We start from the raw sequence: 14,083 nt of genomic DNA on the forward strand, positions 1-14,083 counted from the left end.
GTCCATTTACTATGCTACCTGGTGGCCTTCAAGCTCTTCACACTGGTGATGACATCGCCGTAAGAGGGCTGAAACTATGCTGAAACCGCATATGCTAAATAAAGAAATCCAAGGTGTTGAGTCAGAGAGATGTATTGCCAGATCACAGATGTCATGACAACCCAGAGGGTTAAAGTATCCCATTTTTCTCAATGAGCAGTTTGAACAAGACATGAATTAGCCAGTAATTTAAGCAAGTCCCTGCAGGTTCCAAGCCTTTCCTTGAGTAAGTTCTATTCTGGTTAGTTAGCTGCACATCTCCCCCTTCTCTGCTTTACCCCTTTACTTAGCTTGGGGTAGAATTCCAAAATTGTTGCATTTGAATGGTCCAGGCCAGGTGTGGCCAACCTGCAGCACACATACCAGAGGCAGCATGCATGTGGCAAACAGCAAACTAAGGAGGGGATAGACAGCACAGTAGTACATATGGCATGATGCAGAAAACAGCAGCAGGTTGAGCAAAGGAAGAGGACTGGTGGCATGCAGGGAAGATAGGGGCTAGTATATGGCATACCTGCCAGAAAGGTTGGCCCCTACTGATCTAGGACAGTGGTTTTCAACCTTGTTAGACACAAGGGATCCCCTTGAAAATGCCAGTTCTGTTTTCATTGAAAAAAAAGAAGTTCTTCTCTTCAAAAGAAGTCAGAGCACAACAGGTCAGAATGTCTCTAACATAGTGGACACCAACTGGTCAATCTTGGTTGACCAGTAGATCTCAGAGCCTCTTGGAGTTGATCCAAGGCTGTGGTTGGGGGGGGGGGGGGTGAGTGAACATGTGCATGCATGCACGCACCCCACCCCCAGCCCAGCAGGTCAGTCCATTGGAGGGAAGGAGCAGGGACCAGATTGAGGCCCCTGCGGTGAGGGATAGTGCCACAGAGGCAGGAGCAGGGGTAAGTTGAATGGGGTCCTGGCCAGGAAGATCTACCATAGAATTTTTTCTCCCTCTGCCTCTATCTGTCCCCATCCCCTCCCGCTCCACAGACTTACCTGTTGGGGGGTTGTGGCACATGATAGATGTTGGGTTACTTCTAAGTGCCAAAGGTGATCTCCTACTTTAAAAGGTTGGAGACCACTGCTCTACCACTATGCATTCCTATTTGATAGCTTTGGATTTATCTTGTCAATCTTGCATAGATGTTTGAACACCTGACACTGCTAATATTGCACAGCACTCTTACAAAGGATCTTGCAGCAATCAGTTGAGAATCACTATCTAGGGCTCAGCAGTACACTCTTAATAGTACCTTCCCATGAGTTCCAGCTGAATGTTTTAGCAGACACACCATGTCACAAACAACCAAAAGGAAGAACTGCAGGTGACATACTGCCTTATTAAAATATCCAATGATTATTTAAAACAGGAATAAAGTACTTGGAGAAGAAACCATGGTTTTGCCAAGTTAAAATCTGTCTGCACATCTAAAATGTTACTGTCCTCTGATGGTCATCCAGATAGGCTTACATTCTTCAGGTGCTTCATGAGTTCTCAGCCTGGTTTCTTGTAAACTCCAACTTCTCCTCTCCAAAAGAAGCCCCTTTGAAAGTTTTCTAGTTTTTGATCTGTGCACGATGTCAGAATAGGAAGATCCATTGTCTCACTAATTCTAAAGCATTTATTGAGAAGCAGTTTTTCTTGTGCCATTTCTTCTTGCCTCTCTGTCATTTAACCTGATAGGGAACTGTAAGGAAAACAAGCATCCTATGGACAAATTAACACACACTATTCATAACATTAGTGTATGAATACACTATTTGTAGAGCAAATCTATACTCCAAGTTCTTCCCCACAATCACATCTCAGGATATTCTTCTTCATAGAGCTGATATGGAAGAGGACAATAGATTGGATTATTTTCATTTCCTCATAGAGCTTCAAAAATATTTTCAGCAGCCTTGCCAAATTAGTCTCTTACTAGTTTTAATTTCCCTTATTCAAAAGAAAGGGGAAGAAAACCTAAACTAACAAGAATTCAAGAGCTTGAGAAAATCCCTAGCCTTCCAACTTAGATTTGTGAAATGAGCATGGGAGTCTCCTTCCTTGCTTTTCTCCACATCCAAGTTTCCTTTTATATATCTTTAGGGCAGCATTGACTACCATAAAATTGTACTTATCAAACAGAAACAAATGGTCTTTTCCAATTCTTCCTCAACAATAAAAGGGTGCAGACAGAAGTGACAATTTTCCCTGATCTGGCCCCTGAAAGCTCTCTACAACTGTGACCAAACAGAAATGCACAGCTGCAAAGTGCTTTAAAAGGGTGTGATCCTGCAAAAATCTGAACTCTCATTGAATGAAGGTTCAGATGAAGACATTACAAAACATAGCACCTTCTGTAACTCGTCAGTGCTGCCTCCCAGACTCCGAGCTGTTTCACAATGGGAGGGGTGTGGGGGGAAAGGAGCTGAGAGAGTTCAGTCTGGGGTTTTTTCAGTCCCTACTGAAGGGTGGGGCAGGTGTATTCATTACTACGAAGTTTACACTGAAGTAGCAAAAAAGCATTGAAAACAAAGCCCAAAAGATAAAATTTGAAAAAACTGGGACTAGGGACAGAAATTACACACAAACTAGTATAAGTAATTGGAAACTGGCTCAAATCTGTAACACAGACGTTCAGTGCACAAACTATTTTCAAAGTGGCTAAAACTGGTTTAAGATAAACCTGGATGGAGGTAGCATCAGACTTAACCGATTTAGGTTAAATCAGTTTATTGAACTTCTGTCCCAGATCCCCTCCAGATTCAAGTTAGCTCACAGTCCCCCAGCATCCTAGGACTCTTTGCATCTCTCCCACACTCCCCTCCCCTCCTCCTGCAGGGTGAGTGGGCTAGCCTTGGCCCAAGCTGTCTGCTCCAGCTGAGCAGGGAGGTTTGCTCTAGCACTGCCCCTCCCTGCCTGGGCTTCTGACCTGGGCCACTGCAGGCAGTGGCTGCATTTCCAGAATGAAAAGTGAATATCTGTCCATTTACTTAGTGTTTCAATTTATGCAGCTTACACTAACCTGCAACGAGAGAATTGATTCGGCCTTGGGCTTTTTGACTATCTGAACTGAGCCTGAGTGGGTAAAGAGAATTTACTAATAGGAACCCTAAAACTATCACAGAGAATACATTTAAATCATAAATACCTGTTAGTAAATATTTTAAACATACCACCTTGATACAAGGTATACTTAGAAAATAGAAGGTAAGAGATGGCAGAACATTCTGTTGTACCTTAAACTACTCTGAAACTAATGCACAAGACCTCCAAAAACCAGGTTCTGTGGATGGATATGCTCTTCCAAAACACTGGAGTTCAGTATTAACAGAGAATACAGAAATTGTAATGTGGAAATAAATAGGCTATTAAGCAGCAAGAGCCAAAGAACAATTTAGCACTTGAATGACGTTATTGCCACACTAAGAGATATTGTGCTAATGCCTCTGACTGGGCCAAGAAGATTCACAGACAAGATCTGGAATCAGCTGCAATTCACTAGCAATTACTTGGAGGAGGGAGAAGTAAAAAGTGAAATCAAGACTTTAGACTCATCATGCAAGAGAAAGCAGACAATACAATGCAATGCAAAAAAAATGTACCAAAGCTGCTATTTACCAACAGGAAATGGGCCCTACAGTGGGTGAAAGTCTAAAGGAACCACAAACTGCAGAATACACAATGCTGCAAGTGATTATACAAAACAGCCACTTTATGACCTTAAATGAGCAAGTGCCCACATAAGGGCTAAAAAGAAAGAAACAAAAAAATAGCAAAGTGGAGACAGTGTGGGAATAAGTTAAGTTTTGATCAAAGATCCAGGTAGAATCTTCTTTTAGACACTAAGCTAGGAACAGATGCATGAAAAGCTCAGATTAAAGGTAAGAGGCAAGACATAATAAGTGCTAGCCAAGAAAATTTGACTATTCTAATACTAAAGAAGAGTCTGTCTGTCACACTTTATTCACACACTGATTGGCTGAAAAACAGCCAATCAGAGCAGGAAGAAGCATTCTGGCAGAAGGCAGCCTGCCACCATGATGGTGGGGACACAGGGGATCGAGCGGGAGGGAGGAGTGGGGGTGGGGAGGAGGGAAGGAGGGTGAGGCCAGCTTAGCTGGTCTTGCCCCCCACCAGAGGCAACAGCAACAGAGTGGATGGGAGGTGGGGGCTGAGGCCAGTGGGCTCAGGCCCGCTCAAGGCCAGCCCTAACGTAGGGGAGAGGGGAGCGGGTCTGGGCCCAATGCAGGCAGGTAGGAGGGAAAAGCCAGCTTGCCACGGTGGAGGAAGGGGGAACAGTAGGCCCATCCTGATGTGGCTGCAGCAGCACCTGGGGGAGGGAAAGAGCGGGCCTCCTCCTCCTTCCCACCCCCACATCAGCCCCGAGCCTGCTCCTCCTGTCCCCCTACTGCTGCAGCTTGGTTTCTCCCCATCCTCAAGCCCAGTCCTCCCTCACATCGGGCCCAGACCCACTCCTCCCTTCCACCTGCCACTGCAGCAGGGAGGGGGGGGAGTAGGCCCGGACCCCAAGCAGCAGAAGGGAAGGGATAGAAGGCCCGGGGCAGGGAGGTGGCTGGGGCTCTGTCCCCGCCCACTCCCCACCCCACATTGTTCTTGATGGGCAGTTTTAGTAGCAAAAATAAAAGGCAAAAAACCACCCTTAAGACTACCTTAAGACTTTCTATTATCAGTAATTACGAATGAAGACCATTACCTCTTAGAGCAAGAAGGGAAGAATCTGATGAAAAGACAATCAATCAGACTCAAGACACCCCTTAATAGATTCAAGGCACCCCTCAGAAAATGCTAACTCTTAGGTTTTCTTTTTGGTTTGTTTTTTTTTTACTACAGAAGAACAGAGTAATTCTATTGCAAAACACTCAGAATTACAATTAGAATTAAAAAAAAAAAAATTAGAACTACTGATGGGGAAAAACACAGTTAAACGTGTAAATAATGTTGCACAAGATACATCCCTTTATTTTAAATCACAAAAACATGATTCTCTCTCTTTACAGGAATGTTTAAGTGAACATTAAATCAATGCAATTAAATTTGTTTCATAAAGATCAGATAAACATACTACAGAACATATTGTAAAGAACAAAAATATCAACTTTCTGGCCTTGCAGCGCACATTTTAGTGCAATTATTAAGACACAATAGTGTTCAATTCAGCAAAGTATTGCAGAATGTCATGCCACAGTCCACTTCAAAGAGGGTCAGGACATGCAGCTTGTTAATAAAATGCTGTAGTATATAAAAAAAGCCACATGTTAAATTCATAAAATATATAGTGGTTTATTTGGATGATTTTAGAGTGATTTCACTGTGGAATTTAGCTTTTAACCAGACAAACATCCAAAGTGTCTTCGGATTTGGAATATTCTTCTTTCTAGGCAATGGCTTTGGCTTCAGGTAGGAATGCCTCCCAGTATTTTATCAGCTTGGGAAGAGACAAAAAAAAATCATTACAAATGGCACATTTACCAAAGCACCTATGTTCTACCAAAGCAGAAGCAAACCTTTGGAAAAAATATACAATTAACATTAATGAAATTCTTAGCAGCAAAAGTAAGGCTATTTGCATGCAGAGGCATTACCATGGATAGACAAGGTTTTTTGGGTTCTTAGGCATTACCATGTCATTTAGTAGAATCATTATTACTGTTAGCCCTACTTGCCAAGTATTATTTCACTAATATTGAAGAATTCTCTATACCAGTCATTGGTAAATAGTAATTCGATGTTAAAGTGATTAGACAACAAAAGTCTGTAAAATATGCACACACACAAACACATGCATGCATGTGCCAGGATAATTAAAGTATTTTAAGGTTCCCTGTGTTTTCTCTGAAATACAATCCCCTAAACTTTCTTTTATGTTAAATGAATATGTAAAAGACAACAGTATCATTTGCATTTTAATTTTGTTTGCACCAGATGTAACAATACATCCTCAACCCCTGTTCACATGTGCTATCCATAGAAATATTTCCTATCTGTTTGTACAGTGCATAATGCTTTCTAGATAATCAAGTATCCACATCCAAGGACTCTGCATATATTAACATGAAGCCTATGTGACAATGGTAATGGAACATATTTACTGTTACAGATAAGAATACTTAACATTTCTACAGTACTTTCCATATTGAAAAGTATTTTAGAAATGTTAATTAGTGCAAGAGTCTTGGGTAGAATATAATCTGAGACCTAGATATACAATGAATGAGAGAAAGCACTAATGCCATAATGCCAAAAGAGACTAAGGGTAGTAGCTGACACCAACTTAAACATGAATTTGGAATGTGAAATGACATCTTTAAAGACCAATTCAATTTTAGGCTGAATAAAAAGAGGCATCACATCACTGAGAATCTGTAACCTCATTAGCAGAAAGATATTAATGACAGGAAGGAGCTCAAGAGAAGAACAGCAAACATGGTAAAGGAGTTTGGAGTGACCAATTTAAAAGTGATGATTAAAGGAGTTAAATTTGCCAAGTGACAACAGAGGGAGAACCTTTCTATAAATATTTGAAGGGGGTAAATACAAAGAAAGAAAATAACAAAGCATAATAAAAGATATTGTAGCTAAGGAATGATGGGATGAAATTAAGGACAGAAAATATGGACTAAGTATCAAGGAAACTGATAATTAGTTAGTTGTCTTATAGACACTAAAACCTACCATGAACAAACAGTAATAGTAATAATCCTACCCTGGGAGAAAACAGATTGGACTGTGTAATTTGACTATTTATCTGTACAGTCTCTGTGTCCTCCCAAGCTTTCTGTAAGATAAAAATAACTACTGGTCCCATTTTTGCAGGTGGGTAAACTAAGATGGTGTCTTTCTTGTCCACAGAATTAGAAAACAGAGGGTGACATCCTTGCTCCACTGAGTTAATAGCAAAATCTTTCTAACAAGTGGGGAATCAGAAAGAGTTCGACAGTTACTTCCTTTTGGTCTGTAAGCAATGTTTATTATGTTATCAATGATGTCAGTACAGTTCCAAAGATATAAGTTAACTTTTGCTCCTCTTGTCTGATTCTGCAATGCTGATTTTAACTTTAACATGTCATAAATAATTAGCATAATTTTCAAAAGCATTGAGGGGTCTCAATCTCAGTTACAGAAGTGATTAGAATATTTAGGGGCTTTAATCTCATTGAAAGCCAATGAAACAGATTCGTAAGTGAAAATGAGAGTCTTAGATTAAGTATGAGTGAACCAGGTATACAGCTGAGGTTGGCAACTTGAGGTTGTAGGATTTCCATATTTGGAGGTTTTTAAGAGAAAGCCTTGGTTGAGATTGTCTAGTTGGGGCTGGTCCTGCTTTGAGCAGGAGGTTGGACTAGATGACCTTCTGAGGTCCCTTCCAACCCTCATTTTCTATGTTTCTATGGAGGCCCATGGCAGATGTTACATTTAAGGCGTGATTTACAAGTTAATCATGTCTTAAGTGGTAACCTGCAGCCACACATTCATGTGATTAATGGTGAGATTAAATAGGGAATAAGCCAAAGTTATTATAGAAAATATGTGTAATAACTTGGTGACTGGTTTCTGTCATACATTAAACTGAGCACATGGCCAGTATCAATCAACTGATTGGTGCTCCCAGCCCCCAGAGCACAACAGAATGCAGTTCAGCAAGGAGAAATGCAAAGTGCTGCACCTAGGGAGGAAAAATGTCCAGCACACCTACAGCCTAGGAAATGACCTGCTGGGTGGCACGGAAGCAGAAAGGGATCTTGGAGTCCTAGTGGACTCCAAGATGAACATGAGTCGGCAGTGTGACGAAGCCATCAAAAAAGCCAATGACACTTTATCGTGCATCAGCAGATGCATGATGAATAGATCCAAGGAGGTGATACTTCCCCTCTATCGGGCTCTGGTCAGACCACAGTTGGAGTACTGCGTGCAATTCTGGGCGCCACACTTCAAGAAGGATGCGGATAACCTGGAGAGGGTCCAGAGAAGGGCCACTCGTATGGTTAAGGGCCTACAGACCAAGCCCTACGAGGAGAGACTAGAGAAACTGGACCTTTTCAGCTTCCGCAAGAGAAGGTTGAGAGGCGACCTTGTGGCTGCCTATAAGTTCATCACAGGGGCACAGAAGGGAATTGGTGAGTATTTATTCACCAAGGCGCCCCCAGGGGTTACAAGAAATAATGGCCACAAACTAGCAGACAACAGATTTAGATTGGACATTAGGAAGAACTTCTTAACAGTTCGAGTGGCCAAGGTCTGGAACGGGCTCCCAAGGGAGGTGGTGCTCTCCCCTACCCTGGGGGTCTTCAAGAGGAGATTAGATGAGTATCTAGCTGGGGTCATCTAGACCCAGCACTCTTTCCTGCTTGTGCAGGGGGTCGGACTCAATGATCTACTGAGGTCCCTTCTGACCCTAACATCTATGAATCTATGAAAAAAAAGAACTTCGTAGTTATGCTTACTTCAATTTATTGCAATGGAGCCATCTCTATACATTCTTTCACATTCACTCATTTATATACAAATCATGCACAAACTTCTAAAATTAAGAAAGTCACAGCTAGGCATTTTCCTATTCCATTAGGAGAAAGTGTGATGTGTTGATGTGTACTCTAATTTGGGTATTTAAATCTAGAGGATTATGATATTACATGCAAAAATAAGGCATACTTAAGCAGCGTTTGTAGAGACTGGTTTTACTTTTAAGTTCTTGCGTGCTGAGTAATTTGAAAAAGGTTGGAAGCAAATAAGTACGGTAGATAGTAGAAAAGTATTTTCAGCGTAACTGCATACATCTTGCTTTTCTTTGTATACTAGGCCACTGTCATTTCATACAATGGTTTTTACAGCAGTAGAATGTTAAACAGCATGTCTAAATTTGCCAATCCACAACTGCTTTAGTTATTCACTGATGGGAAAAACCAATATAAAGAGTATTCCTCTCACTTTAGAGAGTAGACTGGAGTAAGGTTAATAAACAACAGGGATAATAATGTGCAAGATGGACAATACCAGCGCTTGTGAAAGTTGTTTTTTCCCTTCTCTTCCAATGTAATCTTAGTAATATTTAGAGAACCAGCCTTATTCTACCAGATTTTTTTAAATAGTTTTGCATCAAGTTGTGAATCAAGCCCACAAGAAGTCATTTTCATAAAAAGTTTAGTAAAACTCTAGCTTACCTGCTGTTGTGTTTGCACTAATGATTCTAAGTACTTGACAATAACAGTTTTAAAGTCTCTCACTCGTTCCCTCTGTTAATAAATAAATAGATTAACATATTAATCTTCCAAAATTAATCTATAATTAATTGGACTATTGTTTTTATTACTGGAAGTGTGACCATCACTACTTGCATAAATTATACATGCCTCAAATCTTCCCACTTCTTTGCGTATGGTTCTGGAGATCTGTTCAAAATCTCTCTCCCCTTGTTGAACTTTTGTCTCCCACTGGGGAAAGAAAACACACACAAGAATTCACATTATCTATTCAGATAAACAGAGCAAGTACTGTTCCAAAACTATAAATCAGAAACAAATTAACCAAATAGTAGTTAGATGCTTTCTCTGCAAGAAGAAGAGGGAGTACTGTTTTAACTGACATCCAAGAAACACCTGAGGAAACTCAGTGTAGCAGCCATGTGAATGAACTAATACTTATTTAACAAAAGCCTTTCTAAGCTGCTTAAAAATTCTTGATTTTTTTTTTTTTTAAACTAACAAGAGCCCATTATTTACATCAGAAAAATATAGATTAACACATTTAGGGAAACCTTTTCCAGTAGTGCTTGTAAGTTTAATATTTTAGATACAATTTAATTGGTTGTTCCTTTAGTACAGTGATTTTCAATCCTTTTCATTTGAGGACTCCTAAAAAATTTTGAATGGAAGTGCAAACCTCTCTGAATATTAAGTGTGAGTATTCACATATTTTTGATTGATCATAGTCATCTTTTGCAGACCCCTTAGACACACTCTGCAGACCGCCAGGAGTCTGCAGAGCACAGGCTGAAAACCACTGCTTTAGAAATCTGGTTGCACACCATAAAAATATTTTCACTGTGGTAAAGTTTGCTCTACAATCATTAGTTAGGCCTGGTTTACCGGGAATCTTCAACTGCTTTGCTCTTAGCATTAGATGCCTACAGCAGTTATCATACTATTTTCTGAGGTTACTCTTATCTGTACCAAGTTAGTCAAATACTGAAGACTATAAATTCAGAAGGTAGAAAAAGCCGAATTTTGTTTGCAGCCTAGTACTTTTTAGGGCAAGATTCCATTTGGGGGACTGAGATTGACATTTGTTTGATCTGCTAATGAATTACCTTTCCTTTGAGTTCTTTCTTCATCTGGTAACAAGACCAAGCCAATTAGAAAGGATGCAGTGCAGTGTTTTATTGTGAGACTACTTAATTTAAAAAGTCACTAGAAAAGTAATTTACACAAAGTTCTCAGATTTTTAGTTTTGCTGTACGTTTATTCAGATTCCCCTACTTTCTCTTAAGGGACCTAAATAAAGCCACAAGCTACAGCAGTGGGCTAACAAAGTAAGCAACACTGTACCAGTAAGAGGCATGCCTCAATTGCTCACAGGAAAAGATGGCTCTGAACTATGTTTACTAGGGCTGTTTGAAGCTTTGGTAGTCGATTCGGAGAAGATCTGGGTCGATTCAGCAGCCAAATCTCCGAATCCAAATTGAATCGGGACACCCATTAATCTCTCCGAATCAAATTGGAAGCCTCCGGATCAATTTGGAGATTTGACCAGAGACTGTATAGGCAGGCACTAGGCAGTGCCAGCAGGAGCAGCTGGGGAAGCAGCTGGATGAGCCCCAGCTTGAGCCAGCAGACCCGGGGAAGCTAAGGTTCCCCTGGCTGCTCTCCCACTGGGGCGAGCTAGGCAGCGCTGACAGGCCCGGGAGAAGCCCTGGTTCAATCCCCCCAGCCCCTACGGCTTCTCCTGGGGCTGCCAGCACTGCCTGCCTCGTCCCGGCAAATAGGCAGCTGGATGAGCCGCAGCTTGAGCCGGCAGCCCTGGGAGAAGCCGCAGGGGCTGGGGGAACGAATAGGGGCTTCCCCCCAGCTCCGAGTTTGATCCCCCAGCTCCCACGGCTTCTCTTGGGTCTGCCAGCACTGCTTGCCTTGCCCCGGCAGAGGGGAGGAAGAGGCGTCTGGGGGAGCAGCCGTACGAACTGCGGCTTTTCCCGGGGCTGCTGGCTCAAGCCAGGGCTTGTCTGGCTGCTCCCACTGGCACTGCCTGCCCGTATAGTCTATAGCCGAATAGCTTTGGCTTCCGATTCAGCTGAATCAAATGGGGACAGAGATTCAAATCACTGAATTGGATCGCTATCCCTCTGAATCCAAAGCAAATACTTTCCACTTCACACAGGCCTAATGTTTACACCCTCCCATTCCAGGCAGAAGTGAGGGGCACACTGAAGAGATCCATGTATAAAGCAAACATTCTTGAGGGCTTGTCAAGTTATGGTCGCCTCCCTCAATCAGCACTGCATGAATCTCAAAATATACCACTGATCCCAACCCTGTCATTCCTCTTATGCCTGGATATGTAGAAAGCACCAACAGAAAATGAATTTATGGTGGCTTTAAGTTCTTAAACTTACAACTCATTGAGCATTACATTTATAGAACCACTCTTTTATCCAACACAAAAAGTGGCTGAAGCTGCCTCCCTTCCTAGGCTTTAAACTTCATTCTTGTGAGGCTTAAAAAAAACTATACTAAAATGTTAAATTAACGGCTTTAGCTATTGGAATATGGCTGTTTATTATTGGTAGTGAGCTTTGCAGATTCTGCAACAAACTGATTATAAAAACAGTTCCTAACAAAATATTAGGGAAAAAGGAATCCTTCAACTAATTACGTCTAATCCCTTCATTCTTGCATCTTGTTTGGTGAGAAGATGGAATATTTTAAAAATCCTTTGGAATAATGGCTAAAGAGAACTTGCTAGTTTTGAAGTTCCAGCACACGTACAAGTTGGAACATGATAATGACAGTAACATCAAGAGTCCTGCTATTTCAAATATGACTGCAGAAACAGAGTCAACAAGTCTGAGGCACAGAATGACAAGATGACCCAGGGATATACATTTTCTACATAGGACCAACTGTAAACATCAAATCCTACAGCAAAACACTGCATTAAAAGTACAAAAAAGATAAAGCAGTTTGTGAGTAGTGACCAATGAAGCAGCCAAACAAAACAATTGTGAAGATTTTAAGCTCTGTTATGTAATGATGTTTTCCCACTATTTATGAGAGAACACTGGTTCACACTTTTAGAATGTGTGCAGTACGTTAAGTTAAAAAAAAGTTGTCCTACCTCTTCAATTTCCTTGGTGAAGCATGATAGAAAAAGTGTATATATTATGACAAACTTCAACATGTTGGATTTAGTTACTTTTACTGAAATTATACCATATATACAAACATATATATGGGTGGAAAATACTGCATCATTAAGCAAAACATGGAAATAGTTTTCCATTATTTTTAGCTTGATTTTAAATATTTGAGTTTCAGAAATTAGAAGTCATTTAATTGCACAGCAATAACCTGGATCAATGGCTTAAAAACTAATAAAAAAATACACCCCCCTCAATCCCCCTTTTTCATGTTCATTTTTCCTCCATTCTGTAAGGCAGAATTCCAGTGTCTTACAGAGACTTCAGACCTGATGTAACAATTATGTGCATTTCATATTTAATATTTCTTTTAAAAAGTTTCAGTAAATGTGGAAAATAGCAAATGTGTAAGTGATTTACAAATAAAAGTGAAAGAAAAGAAATGCCTTAATGCTGATGAATGAATCAATGGAAAGTGTAGGCAGTGCTTTAAGATATACACCATCATTACCTCTTTTATTTCATCTTTAGCTTGTTGCAATTTATCAGGTTTGTTGGCAAGCTGGAGTTTTGCTTCTGCCTCACGCTTTTTCTGTAAAGTGACCTGAGCATCTTGCCATTTCTGCCAACATTTCATTCGGTGATCAAACACACCCTGCAAACATAGTGGTATAACAAAGTTAATATGCTCCATTTTTTTTTTTGTAAATTTACCCACATACTTAAAAAATCACCACCATGTAAAACTTCCAATGCAACTTAGTTTTTCTAATGTACTTTTCACAAGAGTGCCTGACACCTGGAAGGAGGAAGGAAAAAAAAGGAAAAGAAAAGAAAAATCTTTCATTCATCCAGACTAGGGAGTACAGAAAAGGGGCAGTTGAGTCTTCACACATTCAGTCCTTTATTTCACTGTTGAAACTGATGACAAGGCTGCAATTAAGTAGAATTAGTTTTTAAATGCTAATCTCCTGGAATCTGAATGAAAAGTGTTTTTTTCTTTAAAAAGCTATAGAGCTATCTAACAGTATCTGGTCAGAAATAGAATGAGGTAGCACATGTTCTGAATGTTCATAAACGTGAAAAAAAATGTCTGAACTAAGAAAAGTGTGATGCTGAAAGAGACTTAGAGATAAAATAGTGCTCTTATTTCCTTGTGATCAAAAGCTACTGGAACGCATATTGCAATTTACACCCACATTTAAAAAGTACTGCTTTTACATTTTGAAGGTTCCTTACAGAGCTACAATAGTGTTTTTTCCCCTCGCTCCACCCCCTTTTACTTTAATAACTCTTACATAATTTTTTTTCTCCTGGAACTCCTCTGGTTTTTAATATATTACATGTGGATACTCTAATATATTTGTATGAAGATGAGCACCATGAATAGCATGGTGCCCCTAAACAATGTGCACTTCTTCCTAGGACTTTTATACACTGCAAATAAAGGGATCATTAACCATTTGTTTATACTGTGTTTGGGGTATTGCAGAACCTGAAACTGATTAACTAGTGTCCACTTAGGTTGCACAACAGTTAATGTGATGGGATTTCTCCATGTCAGCAGGGACATTTCTCACAAATATTTAACTCTTGAAATTAGAGCTATCCTTCAAACATCTCAGAATTTAAATCAAGAAGGCCATTCCTTTTTTCCTGATTTTACAATTGTTTTATTACCCCCAAAAAGTGGCGTT

At 40.3% G+C, this 14,083-nt stretch overlaps 1 protein-coding gene across 1 annotated transcript in view; it reads right to left on the reverse strand.

Annotated features, from left to right (window-relative positions):
• Positions 1-4,973: 4,973 nt before the first annotated feature.
• The window catches only part of SNX2 (sorting nexin 2), a 48,088-nt gene continuing 38,978 nt past the window's right edge, over positions 4,974-14,083 (reverse strand). The window contains exons 12-15 of the mRNA XM_006264454.4: positions 12,898-13,041; positions 9,388-9,468; positions 9,199-9,270; positions 4,974-5,465 (exon numbers count right to left, since the gene is read on the reverse strand). Coding sequence (XP_006264516.1) covers positions 5,415-5,465; positions 9,199-9,270; positions 9,388-9,468; positions 12,898-13,041 — 348 coding nt within the window. The 3' untranslated portion in view covers positions 4,974-5,414. The remainder of the gene's footprint in view (positions 5,466-9,198; positions 9,271-9,387; positions 9,469-12,897; positions 13,042-14,083) is intronic.

Source organism: Alligator mississippiensis, chromosome 3 (assembly GCF_030867095.1).
Source record: "Alligator mississippiensis isolate rAllMis1 chromosome 3, rAllMis1, whole genome shotgun sequence".
In the NCBI taxonomy this organism is placed as follows: Eukaryota; Metazoa; Chordata; order Crocodylia; family Alligatoridae; genus Alligator; species Alligator mississippiensis.